Genomic DNA, 27,862 nt, shown 5'->3' with positions numbered 1-27,862 from the left:
TAGGGAATGCTGGATGACTAAAGAAGTTGAGGGTTTGGTTAAGAAAAAGAAGGAAGCATATGTCAGGTATAGACAGGATACATCAAGTGAATCCTTAGAAGAGTATAAAGAAAGTAGGAGTATACTTAAGAGGGAAATCAGGAGGGCAAAACGAAGACATGAGATAGCTTTGGCAAATAGAGTTAAGGAGAATCCAAAGGGTTTTTACAAATATATTAAGGACAAAAGGGTAACTAGGGAGAGAATAAGGCCCCTCAAAGATCAGCAAAGGCGGCCTTTGTGTGAAGCCACAGAAAATGGGGGAGGTACTAAATGAATATTTTGCATCAGTATTTACTGTGGAAAAGGATATGGAAGATATAGACTGTAGAGAAATAGATGGTGACACCTTGCAAAATGTCCAGATTACAGAGGAGGAAGTGCTGGATGTCTTGAAACGGTTAAAAATGGATAAATCCCCAGGACCTGATCAGGCGTACTCGAGAACTTTGTAGGAAGCTAGAGAAGTGATGGCTGGGCCTCTTGCTGAGATATTTGTATCATCGATAGTCACAGGAGAGGAAGACTGGAGGTTGGCAAACATGGTGCCACTGTTTAAGAAGGGCGGTAAAGACAAGCCAGGGAACTATAGACCGGTGAGCCTGACCTCAGTGGTGGGCAAGTTGCTGGAGGGAATTCTGAGGGACAGGATGTACATGTATTTGGAAAGGCAAGGACTGATTCGGGATAGTCAACATGGCTTTGTGCATGAGAAATCATGTCTCACAAACTTGATTGAGTTTTTTGAAGAAGTAACAAATAAAATTGATGAGGTCAGAGCAGTAGATGTGATGTATATGGACTTCAGTAAGGCGTTCGACAAGGTTCCCCATGGGAGACTGATTAGCAAGGTTAGACCTCATGGAATACAGGGAGAACGAGACATTTGGACACAGAACTGGCTCAAAGGTAGAAGACAGAGGGTGGTGGTGGAGGGTTGTTTTTCAGACTGGAGGCCTGTGACCAGTGAAGTGTCACAAGGATCAGTGCTGAGCCCTCTACTTTTGTCATTTACATAAATGATTGGGATGCGAGCATAAGAGGTGCAGTTAGTAAATTTGCAGATGACACCAAAATTGGAGGTGTAGTGGACAGCAAAGAGGTTTACCTCAGATTACAACAGGATCTGGACCAGATGGGCCAATGGGTTGAGACGTGGCAGATGGAGTTTAATTCAGATAAATGCGAGGTGCTGCATTTTGGGAAAGAAAATCTTAGCAGGACTTATACACTTAATGGTAAGGTCCTAGGGAGTGTTGCTGAACAAAGAGACCTTGGAGTGCAGGTTCATAGCTCCTTAAAAGTGGAGTTGCAGGTAAATAGGATAGTGAAGAAGGCGTTTGGTATGCTTTCCTTTATTCGTCAGAGTATTGAGTACAGGAGTTGGGAGGTCATGTTGCGGCTATAAAGGACATTGGTTAGGCCACTGTTGAAATATTGCGTGCAATTCTGTTCTCCTTCCTATCGGAAAGATGTTGTGAAACTTGAAAGGATTCAGAAAAGATTTACAAGGATGTTGCCAGGGTTGGAGGATCTGAGCTACAGGGAGAGGCTGAACAGGCTGGGGCTGTTTTCCCTGGAGCGTCGGAGGCTGAGGGGTGACCTTATAGAGGTTTACAAAATTATGAGGGGCATGGATAGGAAAAATAGACAAAGTCTTTTCCCTGGAGTCGGGAACCAGAACTAGAGGGCATAGGTTTAGGGTGAGAGGGGAAAGATATAAAAGAGACCTAAGGGGCAACTTTTCCACGCAGAGGATGGTTAGGTGTATGGAATGAGCTGCCAGAGGATGTGGTGGAGGCTGGTACAATTGCAACATTTAAGAGGCATTTGGATGGGTATATGAATAGGAAGGGTTTGCAGGGATATGGGCCGGGTGCTGTCAGGTGGGACTAGATTGGGTTGGGATATCTGGTCAGCATAGACGGGTTGGACCGAAGGGTCTATTTCCATGCTATACATCTCTATGACTCTATGACCTCCTCCACCACCGGTATTTAATGGGTTGGTCAATACTTTCAGCTTGGTTGCAGATTGATTTTTAATGGCTGTTTCTGTATTAATGGGTGTGACTGAATGTTTATATTCTTATCTAAAGTTGATAAAGACTCTCAGGCTTGAAGGGCTCTCAGCAGAATGTCATATCCACCCAAGATCTCCGGAGATCAATTCGTTTACCAGTATCCCAGTAAAGAACAATCTCCTCTGAGCAGGAGGAGTGGTTGTAGGGGTAACTGTGACCAAGAATTTCTTCATGCCCGGATCTTTCCAGGCTACTGGAAACAACATCTCCAAAATCTCACAGTTTTCTGTATATGGGAGGTGACTATTACACTGAATGCCAGGAAATTGTTTTCTGTCTTCCAAATAGAAGAAAAAAATTAGAGTGCACAAGGCTTCTCAAGAATAACAAACTTTCCAATGGTGGAATTGACTGCACACGTTACTTTGCAGGCATTGCATCTAAATGCAAAAAATGTGCCAAAATCACAAAGAGCTTTCCTCCTTGAATGTGCAGTTGGTGTATAATCATGCTCAGAAAATTGTGCACGTGAATGCATAACGTCCTGGCAGCAGGTAGAATGCCTTGTTCTGTACCAGCTCTGTCAGCTGTACTATCACTATTTAAGATGGCTGGAAACAAAATAACCTACTGACCACCTAGCACATGACCTGAGAACGTAAACAAACATGGGTCGTCTGCATGCAGTGAGAGCCATGCTACCACACGAAGTGTCACCAAGCAAACCATAGGAGATGTTTTTCCTCTAGCCTGGAAAGATCCTGGCATGAAGAAGTTCATGATCACAGTTACCCCTTTTACCACTCCTCCTGCTCTGAGGAGTTTGTTCCTTACTAGGATTCTGGTAAATGAATTGATCTCTGGAGATCCTGGGTGGATATGACACTCTGCTAAGAGCCCTTCAAACCTTTACCAACTTTAAATAACCTTCCTGATGAAGGTCTTTTGCCCGAAACGTCAATTTTCCTGCTCCTCAGATGCTGCATGACCTGCTGTGCTTTTCAGCACCACTCTAACCTTGACTCTTATCTCCAGCATCTGCAGTACCCACTTATGCCTTAACCATCAGGTTGCTCTAGCAATGCTTCCATTGGTTTGACCACTGAATGGGTGCTCTGCAACATTTACCATAGATTGTTTCATAGTTCATCATGGTCTACTGCATTCTGTACAATCTGTTCATCCTTGAGGTATATATCTTGCCTTCAGGTGTATAAGCAGTTGAAGAGGAGGAGAAGAAAGAGGATAAAAAGAAAGAAGAGGTAGAATGAAGGAGCCAATCAACATGTTTGCTGTCCAGCAGTCTGTGATTGGATTCATTCACCAAAAGGATCAGTGATTCAATCCCAATTTCGATTCATTAATCGTTCCATATCTTAGCTACCCCCATTACTAAGTATCAAAATGTCCTCTAAGTTGCAATGCGGAAATGAAAACTACCGCAAAACAAATATTTTCAGCCAATTTCACCAGAAAAATAAACAAATATCGAATAAAAAATGCCACTATTCACTCGGTGCCTATTTTTTACATACCATTGTCTGTTCTGGTGCTGGAGATGATGTATGGATGCTGCTCGTGCTTGCAGGAGACAAGAAAGGGAATAAGTTGTGAAATTGGGGTCAAAGTTTGGGAACATTAAGAATACATTCACAGTACTGGGAGAGTAGAGCAGCACTTCACAATTAATCTTTTTTGGTTGCTGAGGCATGGAGATCACAGCATCACCACATAAGTGATCATGGTCCTCTCCCAATAATGCAAGTATTTTCTCCAAATCGATGATAAGAACATTAATGTTAGACACCCCACTGCCTGCCTTGTCCCTCTCTGCCCTATTATGTGCGATGGGAAAAAAGACAGAGAAAATGGTTGGTACAGTTGCTGATGGAAGACAGATGGTGAGTTGCCCTGAGTGAGTGAGTGGAAACCACAGAACGTTAGTAGTTTGGAAGGATTGAGTGGATGAGAGCCAATGAGTGAAGATACTGCATGCAATCACGGGAATGGTGGTGCATCATGAACATTAGTGGGAGGTGAAGGCAGTAGCAGAACTAGAGTGAATGTGAGATAGTGGAAACAAAAAATTAGTGCCATTTACCCTTATAGAATCGCTACAATGTGGAAACAGGCCATTCAGCCCATCAAGTCCACATTGACCCTCCAAACAGCATCCCACCCGAACCCACCTTCCCATGGCTAATCCACCTAACCTACACATTCTTGGACACTATGGACAATTTAGCATGGCCATTCCACCTAATTTGCACATCTGTGGACTGTGGGAGGAAACCGGAGCACCCGGAGGAAGCCCACGCAGACATGGGGAGAAGTGCAAACTCCATTTATTACACAGGTATAGTTTAAGGCACCAGAGCAAATGTTTGATGGGGCAAAGGATGAAGATTTCCTGTGTAAAAACAGATCTGGAGGACTGATTTTGTGAATATTGTAATATAAATTCATCAGAGGCTGATCAACTTGCATCCTACAATATTTTAAAGCTTTGAAATCATGGCCCTGGATACCAGCAGACAAATGTTTAACATTGGACAAATTTGCTTAAAAGATGATAATTATTTTTGCCAGTTTAATTTTGGCTCCTGGAGTTACATTTTCCTTCTTACAATTTGAGTAGGCGTCCAGAAGGAGAGAGAAGTCCCTCAGCTTCTTGATTCAATTTCCAACAATGTAGTCATTTAATGAAGTGAATAGCAAGTGTGCGATGGAAGGTGTGAGTCACCACTGTAATTTCCTTCTTCTATAAATGAAATCTGTAATAAATTATTGTTCAAACAATGAGAGTGGCTTTGAACATAAGAATATAATTTAAAATTGGATCTTGAATTTTTTTAACTTAAGTGAGCTTAAGTAATTTGATACAGGCATGTAATTTCAATCAGATTCCAGCTCTGCAGCTTTCCTCTTCTGTTGGGGCTTTGTCTGTTTTTCATTGAAACATGTAATATAAAATTAGCTTGCATCATTAGTAATGTTGGAAAGTAAACATTTATAAGAGAACACAGCTGGTAAATGTAAGTGCTGAAGTCAAACTAAAGTGCCAGCATTGATAGTCATCCTAAGTTGGGAGAGAAGTGTTTCATTGCTTTTTTAATGAGAAAGTTGGTGAAGTCAGTAATAGAAAGCTTTACATCAACTGTTGCTACCAAATGAGTTCTCTATCCTGATTAAATCATCTGCAGAAGTGGAGAAAAGAGTTAGATACTTATAGGTTAATGTTTAAGCCCGATTCAGTAAAATTTAGTGGGGCTGGCTAGTGTTGGGGCAGGGTTTGGGTGGGTGCTAGATGATATGATGATGAGTAATATCAGTTAAAACGGAGGGATTTATGCCATCCCATCTGAATGATTGCAATTTTAAATTGAAGGCTGAAAGGCTACCAACCGGAAGCTCCATCCTCTTTTCTCCTTTACTTCATGGTCTCCTCCTTACCAATCATTTCCTATTTTCCATCTTGCTACTCTCCCTCCTTTTTCTCCTTTACCAATTTTCTCTCCCATCCCTTCCTCCTTTTTTCGTTCCATTTCCACCGCACTTCTTGCAGTTTCTTTTGTCATTACTCAGCTCCTCTACCCCAATTCTACTTCCTTATTCTATGCCTTACTTCAGCTTTATTGCCCATTACTTTTCCATATTAACATGGTCAAGTTGCTGATTTACTCAGACTTAAAAAGAGAAATATACTACACCATGTAATTTGATTATATAAGTCTCAACTTGTAACATTTTAAAATGATTGGCCATGAAATTATATGATGATGATAACATTAGCATGAAATGTCTTCCTGCAGTATTGGAAGCTAAGTGGTATGCTGCTTTCATCCAAATGTTAAGTGAGAGAGAATTGTCCAATGTTAAACATTTGTCTGCTGGTATCCAGGGCCATGATTTCAAAGCTTTAAAATATTGTAGGATGCAAGTTGATCAGCCTCTGATGAATTTATATTACAATATTCACAAAATCAGTCCTCCATCTTCATCCTTTGCCCCATCAAACGTTTGCTCTGGTGCCTTAAACTATACCTGTGTAATAAATATGGGGAACATTGGTGACTCACTTTATGTTGTGTGAAAGAAAGAACCAATATCTAGACAGATCCTTTCATGACTTCCAAAGGCACAAAGTGCTTTACAGTAATTGAAGAAGTTTTGAAGTGAGTTACGTTGATGTAATGTAGGAAACGCAAGGCACAATTTGTGCACAGCAATGAAATAATGACTGCTAAATCTGATTTTAAGTGAAAGCTAAATACTGATCAAAAAATGTACTTGTCAGCTGCTTTTCTTTAAAATAGTGCTGTGATATTTTTTATGCCTATCTGAAAGGGCAAACAGGGTTTTGGTTGAAGATTTCACCTGTAAATTGTCATCTCTGACAGTGCAGCACTGCCAAAATTGTCAAACAAAATGCATAATTTGGGCTTGTGAGTACTATTCAATCGTGTGGCACGTGAATTTGATCTAGTCTTCCTATCAAAGGGAGAGCTTAGAGGAATGAGCTTCAGTGTTCCTCCTCGTAATTTTCCTTACTGTGTTATGATAACACTGAATTTCTTGGAGTAGGATATTACACAACATGTCCAGTTACTTAGACTTTTTCCTTCATCCATCAGTTCAAAAAAAATACTTTGCATTCAAAATTGCTGGAATTGCAAGCTGGCAATGATTGAGTAGCGCATTAGGGCATATGGGACTTCGGTGAATGGCAAGGTCAAAAGTATATTTTCTTAATCAATGAAATTTAATCATTGAGAAATAAGCAATAGATGAACTGAGAAGGAGTGCAAACTGGATTGTGTGAATTGGGTTCCAAATCAGATTCAGAGAAATAAAATGAGATGGCTAGAATGATTGGATTAAAGGAAAGAGAAAAATAAGAGTGGAAAAGTAAGAAGAAATATATTTAAAAACATCTTCAATATCAATTCATCTCTTAATGCAATGAAGCTCTGCACTTTTAATTGCTAATTTTTTGAACCAGAAAAATTAATTAGCAGCCATTAAAAATGATTAGGTTACTAAAAGGGTACTTATGCTCTTAACTATGTTATGATCCCCACAAGAGAAAATTAACAAGATTTCACTATTTATAACTCTTACTTTAAAGCAAATCAGAACCAATGCAAATGATTAATAACTAATAGTGAAATAGTACATGCAACAAAGGTATGTCTTAAACAACCATAAGCAATTCTTGAGAATTGCTGCCTAAACCCCTCCACTTCACTTTCTTTCCTAAAAGCAATTTAATAATTACTTTCTCAGCTCGGATTTTGGGTTTCTGCGATCACACCTTATGTGTGCAGCATGTTATTTTGTTTCTAGGGTTTCTTTAGTTGCTTTTATGAACATCTAAAAAGACTTTTAATAGTTCACATATATTATAAAGGGATCTTTGCAATTTTCTTGAGTAATATAACTACTGGTGCATGTGACCTGGGAACACCTGACCTGAAAGCATTACTGACATGGAGGTGGTTAAGATACAGATTCATGTGGGCTGGTAACAGCTGTGGGTTGAAGGTACATTCAGCATTTATGGTATTTTGTAGCCACACAGTTACACAGTATACTGTTCTTTATTCACATAGGGTAGGTCAGGAGTGCTGTCCAACGACAGCTGTCAGCCCGTGGATGTGATTACCATCAGCAAGGCACTCTTCAAAAGCCCTGCTCTCCCTCAGGTCATAACAGTCCCAATGATGTGGTTTTCCAGAGTTCCTTTTCAGTCCACCAATCAGTAACACAGAAGTTCATGGTTTGGCTACTTCTGATACAAACCCAGAGGTATTTTAAACACTTGAGGTATTTGTAAGGCTTTTTAGGAATCAGTCCATTTTAGCTCTCTCATACATTGGTTCCCAAGAGCTTCCGGCATTCTATTTTACTTCTTACTGCCAAACAGGAAAAAAAGTCTTTGCAGAGAGAGCTTTGCTGGCTTAACCTAACAGAATTCTATGTCCCCTTTGCTGTTCCTATCTGCTTCTTCTTTGTGTTGCATCTTTGATCTAACCACCTTGTGCCCACGCTATCGTTTGCATCAACAAGTCCAGATGGATCTGTATCTTAACTTTCTCTATGTCAGTATTGCTTTCAGTTGGTGTTCCCAGGTCACATGGACCAGTATTTCATAATAACCAAGAAAATTGCAATGATTCCTTTATAATTGCTGTGAACTATTAAAGTTAAAAATCACACAACACCAGGTTATAGTCCAACAGGTTTAATTGGAAGCACACTAGCTTTCGGAGCGACGCTCCTTCATCAGGTGATTGCTTGTTGGACTATAACCTGGTGTTGTGTGATTTTTAACTTTGTACACCCCAGTCCAACACCGGCATATCCGAATCATGAACTATTAAAAGTTTCTTCAGAAGTTCATAAAAACAATTAAAGGAACCCAAGGCACAAATTTCATACTGCACACATAAGGAGGTTTGATGACAGATGCCCAAAATCTTGGCTAGAAAAGTAACTTTTAAATTATGCCTAGGGATGAGAGTGAGGTAAAGAGCTTTAGGGATCAATTCTCAAGAATCCAGAATGAGATGAGTGCAAGTCGTTTGAAAGGGTGCCAGGCTGGAGGGAATTACAAAAGTAGGCATAGAGGAGGAGTGATTTGGAAACACTGATGAGAATTTTAAAATCCACAATTGGACCTTTTGTCCCTCTCCTGAAGGAGGTTACATAAAATTTTGTACATGGACTGAAGGAGGTTACATAAAATTTTGGACTCAGTATGTTTTGTTTTCCCACCGCTGCTAACATTTTGTCAGTGGCATCAGAGATTGTTGGGGCCAACCCACCCTTGGGTTAACTAAATCTCTTAAATAACCAATTCATTAACATCTTCTTGTTGATTGAGGTATTTAATACAAGGCCAACAAGTATCATCATAAATACCATGGATTAAAGGGTTATTGATATCTTTACTCTTAAAAATAGCTACTACACATGTGCATAAGGAACAATTTAATAGTGCTGTCTGATCACATAGAACTAGAGATTTCACCTATAAGCTTTCAGAAGATGGCCTCTTTTACTGTTACTTGTATATATTTATGTTCAATAAAGGTTGTTAATGTTCATTTATAAAGTATATTGCATGGTGACAGATGGTGACTAGATGAACAGAACCAGAAACAAGCAGCAAGGAATACCTGAAATAAAGCCCAGAAACAGAATGTTGTTACGAGTGAAGAATGGAACTAAGTAAGTGATGCATTTGTAGCAGTGGGGTGAAACACTTAAGAGAAACTAAGCAGCACCAGGAAGCAATAAGCGACAAACTTCACAGCCTATCTAGACAAAAAACTGCAGCGAAAGTGAGAAAGCCATCATGAAAGCTGATAAAGTACAGAAGAAAACACAGCAGAGAACATGGCACATCACAAAGAAAAATAATTAGCAGCAGTAAATAAAATAATAGTGAATTGGAGCACTTTAAAGAGATGGGAAAGAAAATAGCATTTTGAAGGTTAACCAGCAGGAAGTGCAACCAAAAGCAAAGTGATCAAAACCATTAAGAGAACCAACTCACAGGAGTTAGGCCTAGCTAGTTGTACAGGCGGCCAAGAGTCCAGATGGTGGCCAGTACAGAGCTGCATTGACAACACAGAAGCAAGAAAACAGACAACTACAGTCCACAAGTGTCCAGGTAATAGTGAACCCTGAGCAGCCAAATTATATTTTTCTTGGGAGATATAGCAAGCCCAAGGGAGGAATTTTGCTCCACAGATTTTTCAGCCCAACAAAAGTAATTTTAGTATGCAAATAGCATAGTTAAAGGCAACAAAAAAATCTAATTTTAAATTGGAGGCAAGGTCAGACCTTTTTCTTTTGGATTCTTGACCATGATTGAGCCAGAACATTTTAGATTATGCTCTACTCAACATTGGGTCACAGGAGGTTTCAAAATCAGGGGGAATGGGCTGTTGTAATCGAAATGATATCATCTGGACCCTGTTTGTCACTCGTAACCATTATGTTTCCTTATTAATTGGATCAATCATTGGGTCAATCACAAATTGACCCAAGTAAAGCTTTAAAAATTTTGACAGCCAGCAAAGTGACCACAACAACTGAGACATCTTGGATTGTGAAATTAGAAAGGACTCTTCAATCATGCAGGAAGTTAAAAATCAAAAAAGAAACACTAGGTGGTGAAGGAGCAATGCTCCAAAAGCTAGTACTTCCAAATAAACCTGTTGGACTATAACCTGGTGTTGTGTGATTTTTAACTTTGTATACCCAGTCCAACACCGGCACCTACAAATCATCATGCAGGAAAGAGGTCTCACAGTTCCAATGTAGTTTAGTGGAAGCTTCAAGGAGGATGGATGATGTTCCACTTGTAGGCAAAAGCCATTGCTTGTGCAGTTTGAAAATTCTTTGGTTAGCAGACACTGAAGCTAACTCAATGTTTCAGTAATCATTTTCCACTTCAGATACTCCAATCCTAGGTCTTCAAAAATGTAATGCAGACCCTTTACTTTTCTCAACAGAAAAGTTGTAAATTGTGGGAAACCAAGGTGGCAAACATGAAGGTGGCCAGCCAGAAGATGACATTCTAGATGTTAGTTTGCTGTTTCTGTAGAGTGACAAGAAAGGAATCTACTGCACGTGTTGTTCATTTAATGAGTAAGAGGCCTGATACCTTCCTCTGTTCTTGGGTTCATATAACACTGTTTGTGAAGTCTCTGCTGTTTATTCGAGGAGAGCCACGCCTTTGTTGAAGAGGTAACAAAGAGGTAAAGTTGTCTGCTTGTTTCATGGATCCTATCAAGGACATGCAAAAGGCTGGAACAGCAACAACAATCACAGTTAGATGAAGAAATTGTTCCCTGTGATGAAGGCTGGACCACTGAAGAGACACAAGAAGAACACTTTATAAAAGTTCAGTCACAAATGAACACAAGTAAAGCTTTAAACATTTCAACAGCCACCAAAGTGACCACAACAACTAAAATGTCTTGGTTTTTGAAATTAGACAGGACTCTTCATTCATGCAGAAAAGAGGTCTCACAGCCCTAACATGGATTTGTGGAGAAAGAAATTTCAGGCAGGGTGGATGATGCCCGACCTTTATGGACAAATGTGTGCAGCACATCTTTACAATCATACATGAAGAATATCAACATGAACTTGATACATTTGGAAAAAAACACATCAAACTTTGGAAACAGGCCATCAAGTGTTCATTCAACAACTGCAAGCAGAAAATGAAAGAGCGATGAGAGAAAAAGATATGCATAGGTCTAAATAGGATTGTAGGTGACAGTGAGGACGACAGATGCTGGAGATTCAAGTCTAGAGTGTGATGCTGGAAAAGCACAGCAGATCAGGCAGCATCCAAAGAGCAGGAGAGCAGAGAGAAGCCCTTCTCTTTTGCCTGAAACGTTGAATCTCCTGCTCCTCAGATGCTGCCTGACCTACTGTGCTTTTCCAGCACCACACTCTTGACCCTAAATAGGATTGTGACAATACTCAATATTCAGAAATTATTGAGGTATAAACATGGTAGCTGGTCACTGCAATGAAGTCCCATCAGCAAGCCATGGAGACTAGAGTGTTTTGTTCAGTCAGCAACTGAAGGACCAAATTACGAATTCTGGACACACAAAATGCCTCGTGAAGGTTAAATCCCACCATCAAAATGAGTTCAAATAGATAAAAATTAAACAAGAATTGAAGCAGTCTAACAATCTCAAAGAAATTACTGACCTAAACGTTCAACTATTAGCAGTTACATAATGCTGTAAAGTCTTGGAGACTGTAGACTCCTCAAGACTGCTCATCAAGCTCAATACTCTAATTCTGTCCTGCCCCATTTTCCTTGATCTCTTTAGCCACAAGAACTATGTCTACTTCCTTTGAAACACATAATGTTCGAGTCTCAGCCACTTTCTATGGCAGTGGATTCCATAGAATCACCACTCTCTGTCAAGAGTTTACTTCTCATCTCAGTCCTAACAGGTTTATTTCCCCCCATCTCTTTAAACCACAACACCTGGTTTTGGTTTATTCCCTATCTTTAAACTATGACACATCGTTCTGGTTTAATCTCTATCTTTAAACTATGATGCATGGTTTTGGTTTATTCCCTATCTTTAAACTATGATGCATCGTTCTGGTTTATTCCCTAGCTTTAAACTATGACGCTTTGTTCTGATTTAATCCCTAGCTTTAAACTATGATGCATGGTTTTGGTTTATTCCCAAGCTTTAAGCAATGACGCATGTTTCTGGACTCATTCACCATCATGAACATACTTCCTGCATCTAACCTGTCTATTCCTGTTACTACTTTATAGGTTTCTATGAGAACACCAGTCATTCTTCTAAATTCCAGTGAATATAATCCTAACTGATTCAATCTCACCTCATATGCCTGTCCTGCCATCCCAGGAATCAATTCGGTAAACCTTCACTGTACTGTCTCTATAGCAAGAATATCCTTCCTCAGAAAAAGAAACCAAAGCTGCATGAAATATTCTAGGTATTGCCTCAACAATGCCCTGTATGATTGCAATATGACATCCTTGTTCCTGTACTCAAATTTATATTGGCCACTATGAAGGCAACATACAGTTTGTCTTCTTTACTGCCTGTTGTACCTACAAGCTTACTTTCAGTGAATGATGCACAAAGGCACACTGCTCTCATTGAACATTCATCTATCTTAACTTACAGCCATTCAAATAATACTGTGCCTTCCTATTTGTGAATACCATGTAATAGACCACCTACTCAGCCTGTCCAAATCACACTGCAAGATTTCTGTATCCTCCTCACCCTTCCATCCAACTTTGTGTCATATTACAAAAAAATTCTAAAAGTCTTGTGCAAACACAGTCTGCAGTTGTCACAGCAGTACTACATTGATGGAGGAAAAAGTCTACGAGGGAAATTTTCTGAACTTCAATATCACTTTGAAATATTATATCGGAAAAAGGTTTGAAACAATTATTGAGTGATATTCTTGTGTTTCAAAATTAACCTCTGGAGAAAGAACAAACTCTTAATTTAGTTTGCTGAAGACTATCATGGAGAAATGATATTTTGTTAATCATTGAGATCACTTGCATATTGAGGATGGTTAGAAATACATGGGCTAAAACCTTGAGTTGAAATCCTGGAACTACGCCAACACAGCAGTTACAGCTGCACCAAATGAACTAAGCAGTTCAAGAAGGTAGTCTCCACCACCCTTTCAAGGGCAATTCAGGATGGGCATTAAGCCTGGTCTAGCCAGTGACATGCACGTCCCATGAATGACTGAAAAAGGCTTTTGCTAATTGTCTATGAAGGTGTATTTCTACTTTACAATGGAGTTGCTTGCTTGACCACTTCTGAGGATGATGTGGAGGCGCTGGTGTTGGACTGGGGTGGACAACGCTAAAAATCACACATCACCAAGTTATCGTTCAATAGGTTTATTTGGAAGTATAAGCTTTTGGAGTGCTGCTCCTTCGTTAGGTAGCTATTTGTGCAGTATCATAGGACACAGAATTTATAGTAAAAGATCAACGTATCATACAACTTAGATTAGATTAGATTACTTACAGTGTGGAAACAGGCCCTTTGGCCCAACAAGTCCACACCGCCCCGCCGAAGCGCAACCCAACCATGCCCCTACATTTACCCCTTACCTAACACTACGGGCAATTTAGCATGGCCAATTCACCTGACCTGCACATCTTTGGACTGTGGGAGGAAACCGGAGCACCCGGAGGAAACCCACGCAGACAGGGGGAGAACGTGCAAACTCCACGCAGTCAGTCGCCTGAGGCGGGAATTGAACCGGGGTCTCTGGCGCTGCGAGGCAGCAGTGCTAACTGATGCAATGTATTGAACAAACCTAGATTGCTGTTAAGTCTTTAATCATTTAGAATAACAGAAGTATGTCAATGTTCATTTCTGACAAAAGAAGCATAGTAACTATGTTACACTGTGCAAGATTCAGCTGTCTTACACTCAACAACAACCTTACAGATACTCAAAACCCAGTGAAGGATCAGTTTGCAAACCAGATGGATTTTTGTATTAATTCCCCATTAGGCTAGCTTTTAATCCAGGCTGATTCTTTGAATTCAAATTTCACCATCTGTCATTTGGGATTCAAATGCAAAACCCCAAATCTTTTCACCTTTGGATTACTTGACCAGTGGCATCCCCTCCCGAAGGTTTATTCCTCAATCACTTGAATATGGGCTAGGGAAAATGTGGGCACTAGCTCAACATGTGGAGCATGAAGAACAGTTCAAATTCAGGCTGTCGCCTCCATGTTTGACCATTGCCCACATACTGAGCTAATGCCCTCAGTAATGGTGGCATTGCAACATGTGTAAGTTGAAGCCATTAACTGGATGCTGGCTTTGATATTGAACTATAAGTGCTTTCCCAGACATATGAATAATACTTGTTAAAGAGATTTTTTCTAACTTTTCCTTACATCCATTTCAGATCCTCCTGCAAAATTCCATTGACTCACATCTATCAATAAAGGAAACCAAAAAAATTCATACAACTTTATTTGTCAATATATAAATATTCCAGACAAACAGCCAATCATCCTTGTGCATCACATTAATGTCTGACTTGCAGGTCATAGTCCTACACAGGACCATATGGTAATTGCAACGTAAATGTTGGAAGATTACAGACTTTCACCTGGGGAAAATGCCCTTTGAGGATGAAGCAAAATAGCTTTGAAACTTGCGGACCTGCCTTTAGATTCCACCACCTCAGCATGGTTGAAACTGTGTTTTGGGTAAACCTACACTGCGTGGATGCAATGTTTCATAATGATGGCTCATCATCATCTTCTCAAAGGGCATTAGGGATGGATGGTAATTCTGGCCTCTGTGGAAGAGTTACAGTTATTCTAAAAGAGGACAGCAGGATCATGCTCCATCATGTCACTTATATTTCCACAGAGTTGCTGGAGCACAGATTGCTAGACTATTGTAAGAATCTGCAATCCCTTTCGAATGCTGAGATCCTGATCCTCAGTGGCAGTCACTCATGCCTGGATGACATCAGTTGGCGTCTGAATGATCTGTCTCTGAGCTTCCACTGCAGCACTGATACATCAGAGCCATCTGTCAATGTTGCACTGGAAGCTAGGACAGGAGTCAATAGATGTTCTCAGAGGTAGCCTGGCATGGTGAAAGGAATGGTCTACATGATGCCCTGTGCAAGTGCGGAACCCTAATCCTCCACACTCCTATCCAATGACTAGAGTGCCATGCTCCTGTCCATTGATTGGACATTTTTGGTGTGGATGTTGATCATTGTTTTCCTATAATCTGTCCTTATTTGAACCTGCAGCAGAACTGTAATGTGACCTTTCCCTCTGTGGAATTTGTGCATAAGTTGAGCTATTTCGCTGGCCTAACTGTAGGTCACTCATTTCCAATGACTCAACGCATACAGATCCTTACTCAAAATTAGCTTTCAACATTTGCTCAGCAGCAGTAGAGCTAGTGGCAGTAAGTGTTAGATTGTGAATTAGTGTTTCTTTCTCAGAACTCTCTTTCTTTATTGCTGTTACATCTAAGACTACAGAGCCTGATCTGCCGGCATTGCTTGACTATATGAAAGTTCAAGTATAAGGTGAAGGTTGAAATGAGTGAAGGGCAAGTGAAGAAGAAAGGAGGTCCACAGTTTAGTGTCAATTTCCATTTAGTGGCATCTTTCAGGATGAAGGTGGAGAAGGTGCGTATGGTAGCAACTTACCACCATTCAGGATGACCTCAGCAGTGCTGGGTGACACCAGTTTTGTTCATTGGTGCCCATTATCCTTAGGACCATCTGTTTAAGTTCACTGTGGGAAGTTTCTTTGTGGTCCTCACAGAAAAGATTTATGAAAATAGTCCTGGGGATGAGAAACTTCAGTTACAAAGATAATTTGGAAAAGTTGGGATTATTTTTTTCTTGGAGAAAAGTAGGTTGAGAGAAGATTTGGTAGAGATATTCAAAGCCTTGAACGGTCAGAACAGATTAGATTTGAAAAACCATTTCCATTGGTGGAAGCATTGAGAACAAGAGGGCATGGATTTGAGGTAATTGCACTATGAGAAATTTTTATATGCAGTGAGTGGCAGGAATCTGGAGTGCACTGTTTAGGCTGTGGGGAAAGCAGCTTCTATTGAGGCATCTAAGAGTGAATTGGATTACTTTTTGAAATAGAAGAATATGTAGGGCTACAGAGAGAAGGTGGTGTCATGGACCAGACCAGACCCCCTCAAAACAATTCAAGAAAGTAGCCCAGACCCTAACATTGCTAGTTATTTTAAACAGGTGAGATGTGTTTGGTCAAATCATTTAGTTTTAAATAAAACAGAATTTATTTACAAGATTACCAAAAGAGGACAGAATACTGAACAACTTTACCAATCCGAAAACCCAACAGACTATACCAACTTAATTTTGCTGTTCCCAGTACTTGCAACAATCCCCATTAACAGCCCTCTTCACAAAAGTTAAAATAAAACCCAGTCTCTTACAGGAGAGAGGTCAGAGAGAGAGGAAGATCAGCCTGGACCTGCTTCTTGGGTCCAGCAGCTTCAAAAACTGCTTAACTGCTTTCACTGAATAGCCAGAGTGCCAAAGAAAAATCAAACCAGTGAAAAGCTGAGCTGGGAGAACTAGCCGCTTCCCTTTTATTGGGCAAGTGTTTTTCTTAAACTTAAAAATATTTTGCCTGAGACAGTATCTGTCACCTATAATCAGATTGTCCCTAAAACCCAACTAAACCCAGACTTTTCAGAGTCTGTGTCTTTTACCACTTCTCTGAAAAGAAAACCCAGGACAACATAACCTTATGAAAGGAGCAGCATCATCACAGTGGGGATTGGCACAAGTTGCACTGCTCCTTTGGAGAACCAGTTCAGGTATGAATGGGCTGATGGCTTCCATCTGTGCCGCACCCCATTCTGTGTTTCTAGGTATACTTCACCCAATAATGACCTTTTTGATATAAACAACTTTTCTGTATCTATGCAGAAATTTTGCACTATGCAGCCAGCAAACAGTGAAAATTGTAACATACAGGACCTTTGCATTCTAATATTAGTTACACTCAAGTTCCAATAGTTGCTACAGTCGGTTCTGCCAAATAATAAGGACAGACCCTGCTGTCAGGTTTTCAATAGGTCCCTCAGAACAGTTTGAAAGTTAACATGTCAATTGGAGTCAGACACAGAAGAAAGTATTTAAGAGAAAGGCAGACAGAGCAGGTTGCTGTTAAGCTGTGCTGTTGCTTAGCTGGATCGCTGTAAAGCAATTAATCTTGACTGATTCTGTGTTTGGTCTCAGGAAGTGGTCCCAAGACAAATTAAATAGTTATGTGCCGTTAGCATTAGGGAAGGGATTCTAAGTGACAAGTGAGCAAGATTAGAGGTTATGGGAAAAAGCCAGGCAGTACAAGCTTGGTGAGTCTAGCTGTCAGTAAAAAGCCGGGAGTTGTGCCTGGGAATAAGTGCAGGAGAACAGCATACAGAATCCAAGCGAATCATAGTCCCAGAGAAGGACGGTGATCAATTAGAACATGAGCAGTTATTTAGGAAACCATGATGGTGTGGCTCTTAAGAGGTTTTGAGGTTAGATTATCAAACGTGAAGAATTGGAATCCTTGTAAAGTTTTAATAAGCTGTGATGATCCACCCTGCCATTGATATCTGGGACTGGGGAATTTACAGACAAATATGTTGGAGCCGTCTTGATTGCATTTATTATTTGATGTGCTGTGTGAGGTATTTGATCACACTTTGTCATCCATTTTTATCTCAAGTTAATTCTGGATACTAGAATATAAGTAATATATGTATTTGATTGCAGTCCTGTTCCAGCTTTGTACAGTAACCAAAACAATGGAATCTTTTGGTTTTATTCTCTTAGTAAGTCTGGAATCTCACACTTGTTTATTTTTAAAAAACAGTTGCTGGTCTCTAGGCAGATACAGTTAGTGGATTAGTTTGAGATCATAGCAACCTGCATATATACAGAACTGTCACATTCTGATAAGATTGACAAAGGATTTACAGCTGATTGATTAATTTCAAAGTCTAGTTATAATTTTAATGAAGGAAAAAAATAGTGAAGCCCTATAAACAACAATGGTATCAATAACCAGGTAGTCAGCTTTGGCAGTATTCTTAAAGGAGGTTAGGACAGCTCTTCAGTTCCGTAAATAGTACCAAAAGATCTTCTATGTCTGCTTGTCCTGACAGACAGGACCTTGATGTCTCATCTGATTTCAGAGACAGGATCTCTCAAAATGTGATATTTCCTCAGGGCAAGATGCCAGCCTCAATTTATGTGTTCATCATAGGACGAGCTTGAGAGGGAAAGTAATGAAACTGAGAACGACATGTGTATTCATTGCAGAACCAAGGGTGCTAATGTGAATTTGAATTACACTGAATGTTTATTCAAAAGATAAAATGGGTCTTATACTACCATAATAAGCATTTTGCGGCCACTATCATTTTAACTGTAAAATACTTAATATATGTGTCAATTATATGAAATTAAAATCATGTGTTAAATTGAATTATATATTAAATAACTTTTTCTATCCAAATTTGATATATGATTGTCAGTGACCCAAAAAATGCTGTTGATTTAGCTATTGATAATATGTATGGATAAAATTAAATATTCTCTCACGAATAGTTTTAGTCTTTATTTAATCCTTACTTAAGTGAAAAGTGTTATTAACATTTAAATAGAACACAACTCTTGTGTAAAAACTGAGGCAATTAAAACTTAGGTCACATATATTAGTCCTTTACATTCAGAGGACACATCCAAAAAACTCAACCCAGCATCCAATTAAAAAAAAAATAAATCTGCTTGTGGATGTACTGATTCTAACACAAGGAATTATACCAATAGATGTTTGTTTTGAGCAGCTCTTTTCAACGTCTTGGAATTTAAATTCAGAAAGATCAACTTGATAAAGACATGTGAAGTAGGAGGAGTTGCATTTGGTACCTGGTGATGGTTCCACCAATTGATAAGATAATTATTATCTGATTGGGGCTTTAACTCCCCTTCCCTTTCTACTTCCCAAAACTCTTGACGCTCTTGTCAACCAAAACTCTAAGTGCACCTTGAATGTATTCAATAATCCAGCTTCCACAGCATGCTGGGAATGAGAATTACTAAAATTCACAACACTTTGAGAGAAGAAATTCTATGTATATGTTTCAATAAGATCACATCTCATTCTTCTAAATATTGGTGATTACCTTCACGCAAACTCTCAGAAAGCCAGGACACCAGGCTTTTTCCACTTCACTACTCCATTCTCTGACTCTGCCCTCTACTACCCACCTTGCTAGTTTGAACTTTGAAATAGAGTCCATTTACCTGCTCCCCTCCCCACTGCCCTGATCACTTCAACTCCCCCTCCCACTCCGCCAAGGACATGCAAGTCCTGAACCTCCTCCACCGCCAAATCCTAGCCACCCGACAAATGGAGGATGAATGCCTCATCTTCCATCTTGGGACCCTCCAGTCACATGGAATCAGTGTTGATTTATTCCTTATCAGGGTTAAACAAGGAAAACTGAATACCTTACTCACAACTGCATTAAAAACGAATGGTGGTTTTAAGGATCCTTGTACACTGTTGACTTCACCCTGAAGGTGGGAACCATTTAAAAATGTTTTGCACAAATAAGGTATTCACATCATGCAAATGTTTTACAAATGAGAACCCACCACAGCCAGGGTAATTCTTGACAATGCAATTACTGTATCGCTGTGTCTCAACCTGCCATTGGGAACTCAAAATGTTGCATCCTGCCTAACTAATTATCCCTGCTCCTGTAGACTTCATAAAATCCAGCAACTGTCAACAGTGTTTCAGCTCGATGATGATTTTTGAGTACCTCTGTAGCAACGAGAAGTTTTACAAACAATAAGGAATATTTCAGATTAACTGCATAACTGGTGTGCTGGAAAATAGATTACCATTACAAAACTGTTAGAAGAAAGTGAGGACTGCAGATGCTGGAGATCAGAGTCAAAAAGTGTGGTGCTGCAAAAGCACAGCCGGTCAGGCAGCATCTGAGGAGCAGGAGAGTCGACGTTTCGGGGACCAACTTGCGGAACGTTTCAGAGAACATCTCTGGGACACACACAATAAACAACCCCACTGCCCTGTGGCTGATCACTTCAACTCCCCTTCCCACTCCGCCAAGGACATGCAAGTCCTGAACCTCCTCCACCGCCAAATCCTAGCCATCCGATGAATGGAGGATGAATGCCTCATCTTCCACTTTGGAACCCTCCAGTCACATGGAATCAGTGTTGATTTCACCAGTTTCCTAATTTCCCCTAGATAGGTGCGAAGGAAGATGGACAGGTAGGTCAGTTCAAGAGGGCGGTGCTGAGTTGGAGATTGGATCTGGGGGGAGGTTAGATGAGGACCCTGGTGAAATCAACTCTGATTCTGTGTGGTTGGAGGGTCCTAAGGCAGAAGGTGAGGTGTTCTTCCTCCAGTGGTTGGGTAGCTAGCATTTACTGTGTACTTTCCTTTACACCCATATGCATACCCTTTTGCAACCACAAAGCTTTACATTTTTCCATGTGTCACAGATCCTGAGGTTTGAGCAGAGGTAAAGAAAGACTGCTTAGTTCTCTGCTCTGCTCATTATTCTTCATATGCAAGACCATGAGGTCCCACTGAAGACAACTTCATCTATTGATCTGCACTCGCACAGGGGGGAAGATGCAGTCATCCATCAAGAGATGGGACTGTATTTGTGGCAATCATCTTCAATCATGCATGAGGTTGACTTTTGTCCTCACAAATCCAGCCTCTTGCTGAGTGGTCTGACTGAGAAAGGAGAAATTGCAGATAACACATCTCAGGATACCTGGCATAGGTGAATATGATATTTTATCACACAATAAAGCTGCATGTTTACTGAATAGAAGCTCTTCCTGTTCATGAGTTGGAACCAAGGTCTGAACAAGTGTGCAGTTGGAAATGCACTGCTTTTGAAAGAAGCCAATGGTCCTTGCAAAGTCCTAAATTCTGCATACTAGTTTTGTTACTTCCATAGGGAAGACAGTGAAATTGTTGACTCTGGCTGAACATATCAATAAAATCTAAAGACAAGAAAATTATTTGGGGGTGAGGGGGTGGGTGGTAAAACACCCACTTTCAAGTATAGACTAATATCTTCTCCACCTAGTAAAGTTTATAATCGTGATTCAGATTGATTACTTGTTAAATAGAGGAGGGTAAGCCTGGGTTAAATTGAATTTGCCATCCTGAGGCCAGGTCTCTGAAAGCTCGTTCTTGGTGTCTTTAATGCTGGTCATTGCTTAAAATGTGCAAGTTTACAATAGTAAAATGATCCAAAGAAAATAAGGATTTAACTCTTTTTTTGTAAATTCTTCAATATTCTCAAAACTTCCATGCTACCTTTTAAGAAATTCAATCAGAGTGCTACAAAATAAATGTTAATGGCCTTCACATTTGCCATAAAAAATGCCTTTAGCCATCCATTTTACTATCATTTTTGATTAAATGTATTTACTGGGGCTTTTACAGTGCTCAAGTGTAAAAATATACCATTACTATGGGACAGCTAATAGCTTTTAGTGTCACTGCTTTAAATCTAAAAGATTCGGCACTGCAGTCCTCCTCAGTTTCTACAACTCAAGTTGTGTTTCTTAAAAGCAATGAAAATTCTCCCACTTACTTAGCTTTCTCCTTATAATCCACTTTTCAATGACTGAGAGGGGTAGTTAGATATTTAAAACTGAATCTTAACATTTGGATTTGTGCACAATGAGTTTCCAAGCGACAGGTCAGGAATTTGAAAGATTGTGGAGTTGGATTTTTTGTGGAGTTGTAACTGACCCAATGCATTAACATCCCATTTCTAGCTTTTCTGACCAACTGGAGCAAGTGAAAATACTCAAAACCTGTACCTAAATGTTAAAGTTTCAGTACAGGGACAGAATGAAACTATTCTACAACTTGCAATGTGGAGCCAGCAACTTGGATGAAAGAGTCATAATTAGGGAAGCCTTCCAACCCCTCTTCCATCCTGCTTCTGGAAGGTGTCTCTGGAGATTATGTTATGGGATATAAGAACTCGCAGAAAAAATATAGCAGTTATCAACCAGGATTCCTTAAGACCAAGCAGAAATGAGAAACGATCAAAAGTGACAGAAGATGTGAGCACCCTGAGTGCAGATAATGGGCGGCATAGTGGCACGGTGGTTAGCACTACTGCCTCACAGTGCCAGAGACCCGGGTTCAATTCCCGCCTCAGGCAACTGTGTGGCGTTTGCAACTGTGTGGCATTTGCAAACTCTCCCCATGTCTGCGTGGGTTTCCTCCGGGTGCTCCAGTTTCCTCCCACAATCCAAAAATGTGCAGGTTAGGTGAATTGGCCATGCTAAATTGCCCGTATTGTTAGGTGAAGGGGTAAATGTGGGGGAATGGGTCTGGGTGGGTTGCTTTTTCGAAGGGTCGGTATGGACTTGCTGGGCCGAAGGGCCTGTTTACACACTGTAAGTAATTTAGTCTAAATCTAAATCTAAAGATAAAATTACCCTCATCAGGGCAAGAGTAGTAAAATGCATGCCATATTCCACTGTCAAGTCCTTCTCTCTGACTTCCCCAGCTTTCTCCTGCATCACATTCCTCAGATCATCACATGCATTGTAGGTTCACCCATTTCCTCTCTTTCAGGGCATGTCCTCAAATCTCCATCAGAATTGTCACCACTTACCTGCAACTAATTGGCACTCTACACCTATCACTCACAGTGAGACTTCTCACAATTATCAGCTGCCGTGTGTTTCGAAGGTAACCCATTTGCAATCTCTGAATCCCTGAATCTGTTCCAATCAGGCCAGAGCAGCAATCCTGAAGACCCTTAAATTCTGATCTGTTGCGCAGTTAGCAAAATGGATGTAAAATGTGCTTGTGTGCAGGAGATTGGGAGATTCTGCAGATGTCATCAGCAGGAAAGAGACAGAGTTCAAGAAATTCAGGATACATCTCTTTTCCACTTAAACCATCTGGAATGCCATCTTGTTCCAGGAGGCTGTATATTTCAGCATTGACCTTCCACTGAAGTCTGAAATTCCACTAGCACTAATGCTCACTTATGGCCAGGAAGCTTCATCTTCTGCTTGTATACTCTGATATTTCATTTTCTGAGCTGGATCTGTTTGCTACCCTTCTGCCATGTGGCACATCAGGGGGCCAGAGGAAAAGGTAGCTGTTATTCTTCTTATTGCTGTTGCTGTTGTCTCTTTGTTCCTCTCCACAAAAGCCCATGGTAGAGTTATATAAGCAATTCCATGCTGCTGACAAGGCTGTAACTTAGAAAATGCAGATCTAAATTAAAAAAATTCCAAGGTAGCAAAACAATCTTAGAACTCACCTCCCAGGCAGTGAAAGCTAACTCTCTGAACAAGTCCTTTGAGAAAAAAATGCCTGGACAACTAAACAGCAGTCAGATTTCGATATTTAAAAGGTTTCCAGCCTGCCAATTTCTCAGCTTGGTCACTGTTGTCACCTTGCCTTATTCAACCAGAGACTTTCAGACAAGCTGGCAAACTAAAACAGAGTCCGAGGTTAGAGGTACAGCAAATTGTCTTTTTGCATATATTTTCATCACGAATCCACCTTTCCCATGCACTGATGAATGTGCATTAGCGAAATTGCAGAAGCCAGCATATTCTTGTTTGCTTTCTGACACGCTTGTGTATTTTTGCTTCTTTACTTTCCTGTACATATAGACACCCATCCACCTTGCAAAACAAAACACTTAGTTGCTTCGGAGCAAAGGTTCCAAGGAGTGGCAATGTCACGCAGAATGCCAATCCATTCCTTTATAAGTCGTGAAAGAATCTTGCATTTCTTACAGGATATTCTGATCAGTGTGGAGCTGTGTTTCCATTCTGACAGTTACCTCATAGTACAGAACTGTCAGTGAAGACAAACCATGTCTTCTTTCTCACAGCAGTCAGCTGCCATTTTCTGAAATGTAAGGTCCTGATTCACAGACATCCACTGTGATAGCTGCTGTCGGAAAGAAAGTTTGTAAAGTTAGTGCGAGGGTGGGGTACCAGAAGGTTAAAATGCCATATGGGTATTAGGTAAGTAGGGTGCCAGATGGCTTGGATACCATACGGGTAGGGGTTAAAGTGATCAGGTGCCAAGTGGATAGGATGTCAGGTGGGTAGGATAGCAAGTAAGTAAGGTGCCAGTGTACAAGGTGGCAAAGGTAAGGTTTGGACTAGGTTATGTTTAGTGGGAGCTATTGGGTCTGGCAAAGTGTAAGGAAGGCATTGTTGTGTTGAGTTCCAAGTGGGTTTGGGTCTGGCTGCGGGTGTGAGGGGAGATTGGTCTGGAACAGTGGAGGGGGTGCAGGTCGGATTGGGGATGCGGTCATGTCAGGAATGGGATAAGTACATTGGGATTGGAATGGTGGAATGGATGGTCAGGTCAGCCAATTGGGAAGGAGGGTTGGGGAGGGCAGTTTGGATGCAGAGTTGGGGAATGGGGTCTGTGAACAGAGCAGGAGAAAGGGGTAGTCAGATCTGGCAGTAGGATAACATAATTGAGGTCCCAGGTATTGAGGCAGATCTAGTGGTGTCAGGTCTTGGGGAAGAACGGTTATACCCAAAACATTGACTTCTCCACTTCCTGATACTGTCTGGCTTGCTATGTTCTTCCAGTCTTTTGTTTGTCTACATCAGTCTTAGGGAGGGGCTTGTGGTGAAATGGAATCTTGGGTCAGGGACCAGGGTATGGTGTCTGTAATGGGTCGGGGGTAGGTGTTGTTGATGTTGTGGGAGTTAAATTGAGGGTTAGTTTAATAGTTACTCAAGACTACATATTCACTACTCTAACCTTTCTTGAGTAACTATTTACTTAACTTCAGTGGAGGTCTCTGAATTTTTCAATTTAAATTGATTCTCTCAGAGGGCTCCAGGTGTAGGGGAATTGCCCAGTGGGATCTTCAATATCCTAGGCATTTCCCTTGAAGTCTACTACACTTGGGATTCTGCAAGGTCTCAAGGTGCATTCCTTATCTATGCTACAGAAATTATTATCTGGCCATCAAAAAACTCCCTCATTTTCCTGAAGTATTCACTTTACCTTCCTTCATGAATAGAATTTCAATTTAATATCCCTCACTATTTCAAAGAATCCCTACATTGAATCCACATCGACCCTCCGAAGAGCATCCGAAGCAGATCCACTCGCCATAGCCCTTCATATCCTATTCCTGATGAAGGGTTTTTGCCCAAAAAGTTGATTCTCCTGCTCCTCGGATGCTGCCTGACCTGCTGTGCTTTTCCAGCACCACACTCTCGACTCCATATCCCAATGCCAATCCATCAAGCCTGTACATCCCTGGACACTATAGGCAATTCAGCATGATCAATCCACCTAATCTATACATCTTTGCACTGTGGGAGAAAACTGGAGCACCAGAGGAAGCCCATGCAGATACAGGGAAAATGTGCAAACACCACACAGACAGCTGCCCGAGATAGAATCAAACCCAGATCCCTAGTGCTGTGAGGTAGCAGTGCTAACCACTGAGCCACTGTACCACTTGAAAGAAAGCAAACTTATATTCACACAAAGGGAAATGAAACTGGGATTCTTTACCACATAAAGCTATGGAGGCCAAGTCATTGAATAGATTAAAGAAAGAGATAGGTGTTTGTTTGGATATTAAAAATATTAAGGGATATAGTGAGAAAACAGGAATATTGCACCAAGATAGAGGATGAGTCATGATCATATTGAATAGTGCAAACAGGCAGAAAGGGCCAAATGGCATGCTCCTGCATCTTGTTTCTACATCTCTACAAACCACCTTTCTTGATCTCCCAGGCAATTAACTACATTTGAACTGTTTTGACTGTTGCAATGTAAGAAATGCAACAGCTAAATTTATGCCAGCAAATTTTCAGGTATTGCTGTTTGGTGTCCAGATAATTTTGGTAGGATCATGAGGGAGAACTACCCTTCTGCAAAGTAGTAGCATTCCACTTGAGAGGGCAGACAGGACCTCAATTATGTATTGCATCTAAAGGATAACTCAAGCAACACTCTCATAGCATTATGGTTTCAACCAAGTTATTTGTGCTCAAGTCTCTGATGGGGTGCTTGAACATGACCATCTGATTCAAACACTGAACTGATCCATTTTGGTACTGTCCATTTTGGTGCCGAATGCTACTATTGGCAAAAAATCTATATACATCTTAGTAATGGAAGATAAGTTAATTTTAGACCAGATTGTTGACCACTTAAAACAATCTGGCTTTTCAATACAGGCTTTTTTTACTTTTCAGGTTCAAGACCTTACAACAGATTTTATGTCTATTGCAAGACAACATGCAAAGCAGTGCAGCCTGGGAAACTAAGGGTGCGGTGTAGCACGTGTCAGCAAGGAACATTGACTTTAACCAGGGTAAGCTAATGTAGTAATGTAACCTTTAAGTATAAATTTTTAATATTCCAAAAGTTTTAACTTTAATACTATGTTGCTGCTACTGAACTTGAATTCTTGAACTCTAAAGAAATACTGTGAATAGATGGACAAAATATGGTGTGCATGATATGTAAACTTCCAAGTTAGATACAATTCACAACATGCTGCACCATTTAATAATGTAGCACAGGTTGCTTGCCTGCACCTAACCATTTATTGTGTAGCTAGTCTCAGTCATGTCACTAGTTCAGCTGATAGAACTGCCGTTACCCATCTGGAATGTCTTTGCTCAAGAACAATTTATCAATGTCACTGAAGACCTGGATGGTCTATCTTTTCTGCTGTTTGATGTTGAGGGAAATCAAGAGGAAATGAAGATCAACATCTAAAAGGAAACCTCATCCATAACAGCACTCAAGTGATATATTTATGTATCTCTGAACAGCTAATATAATGTGGTTGTAGAATCAAGGACAGTTTATGGTGTGGAAGGGAGTGCAGTTGGAGCTCATTGCTCCCATTTTGTACTATTTTGAAAGATTTATTCATTGAAAATGTATGGACTTTATTTGATTTTCAACATTATATGATGGCGCTGTCAGCATCATCTGAAATATCATTGTTACTGAGACATAAAGTATTCATGGTAACATATGAACTACTGACTTTAGTAAGATATTTGAATATCTGCGTCTCAATATGAGATGGTCGATTCAGTATACACCAACATTTGCAGATTAAAAATCAAGTTTAGTAGGAAATGGTGGGAATGATGGGAATGGTACACTGTCCAGTCACCCACTGAGGACTGCATGATGGGTTCTTAAAGTCCTGTCCTCATGAAGAAGAATTTGACAAATATACCATGTCAATGCTAATGACAATTTACCTGAGTGTGATAAAAAAAACTGGAACTTTAAGCAAGGCTTTCAGTATTTGCTCTCGGTGCTAATATGTTTGTTGCTCAAGGTGAGTCAGGTGTTTCTGAGTTTTACAATTCTAAAAAGGTGTGAAATGTTATGGATTTAAAAAGGAACTTAGATTTTTAAAGCATCTTTAAAGTGCAGTATAGGTCACAGGGGTATTTCAGAATTTGCTACCTGCATGCTTTTATTCCTACTTTTCCTGGTCTATTGGACTTACTCTGGAGATTAATATCGACGTTTTGGGCAAAAGCCCTTCATCAGGAATACAGGCAGAATGCCTGAAGGGTGGAGAGATAAATGAGAGGAGGGTGGGGGTGGGGAGAAAGTAGCATAGAGTACAATAGATGAGTG

At 40.4% G+C, this 27,862-nt stretch overlaps 1 protein-coding gene across 3 annotated transcripts in view; it reads left to right on the top strand.

The window, feature by feature from the left end:
* Positions 1-27,862, top strand: part of prkn (parkin RBR E3 ubiquitin protein ligase) — a 1,109,690-nt gene that overhangs the window by 472,897 nt on the left and 608,931 nt on the right. For all 3 annotated transcript variants that reach the window (XM_043696308.1, XM_043696306.1, XM_043696307.1), the window contains one exon: positions 26,446-26,564. In XM_043696308.1, the coding sequence (XP_043552243.1) occupies positions 26,446-26,564 (119 nt within the window). The remainder of the gene's footprint in view (positions 1-26,445; positions 26,565-27,862) is intronic.

The sequence above is a fragment of the Chiloscyllium plagiosum genome, chromosome 9 (assembly GCF_004010195.1).
Source record: "Chiloscyllium plagiosum isolate BGI_BamShark_2017 chromosome 9, ASM401019v2, whole genome shotgun sequence".
Classification (NCBI taxonomy): domain Eukaryota; kingdom Metazoa; phylum Chordata; class Chondrichthyes; order Orectolobiformes; family Hemiscylliidae; genus Chiloscyllium; species Chiloscyllium plagiosum.
This window is presented reverse-complemented; position numbering and strand designations above follow the sequence as displayed.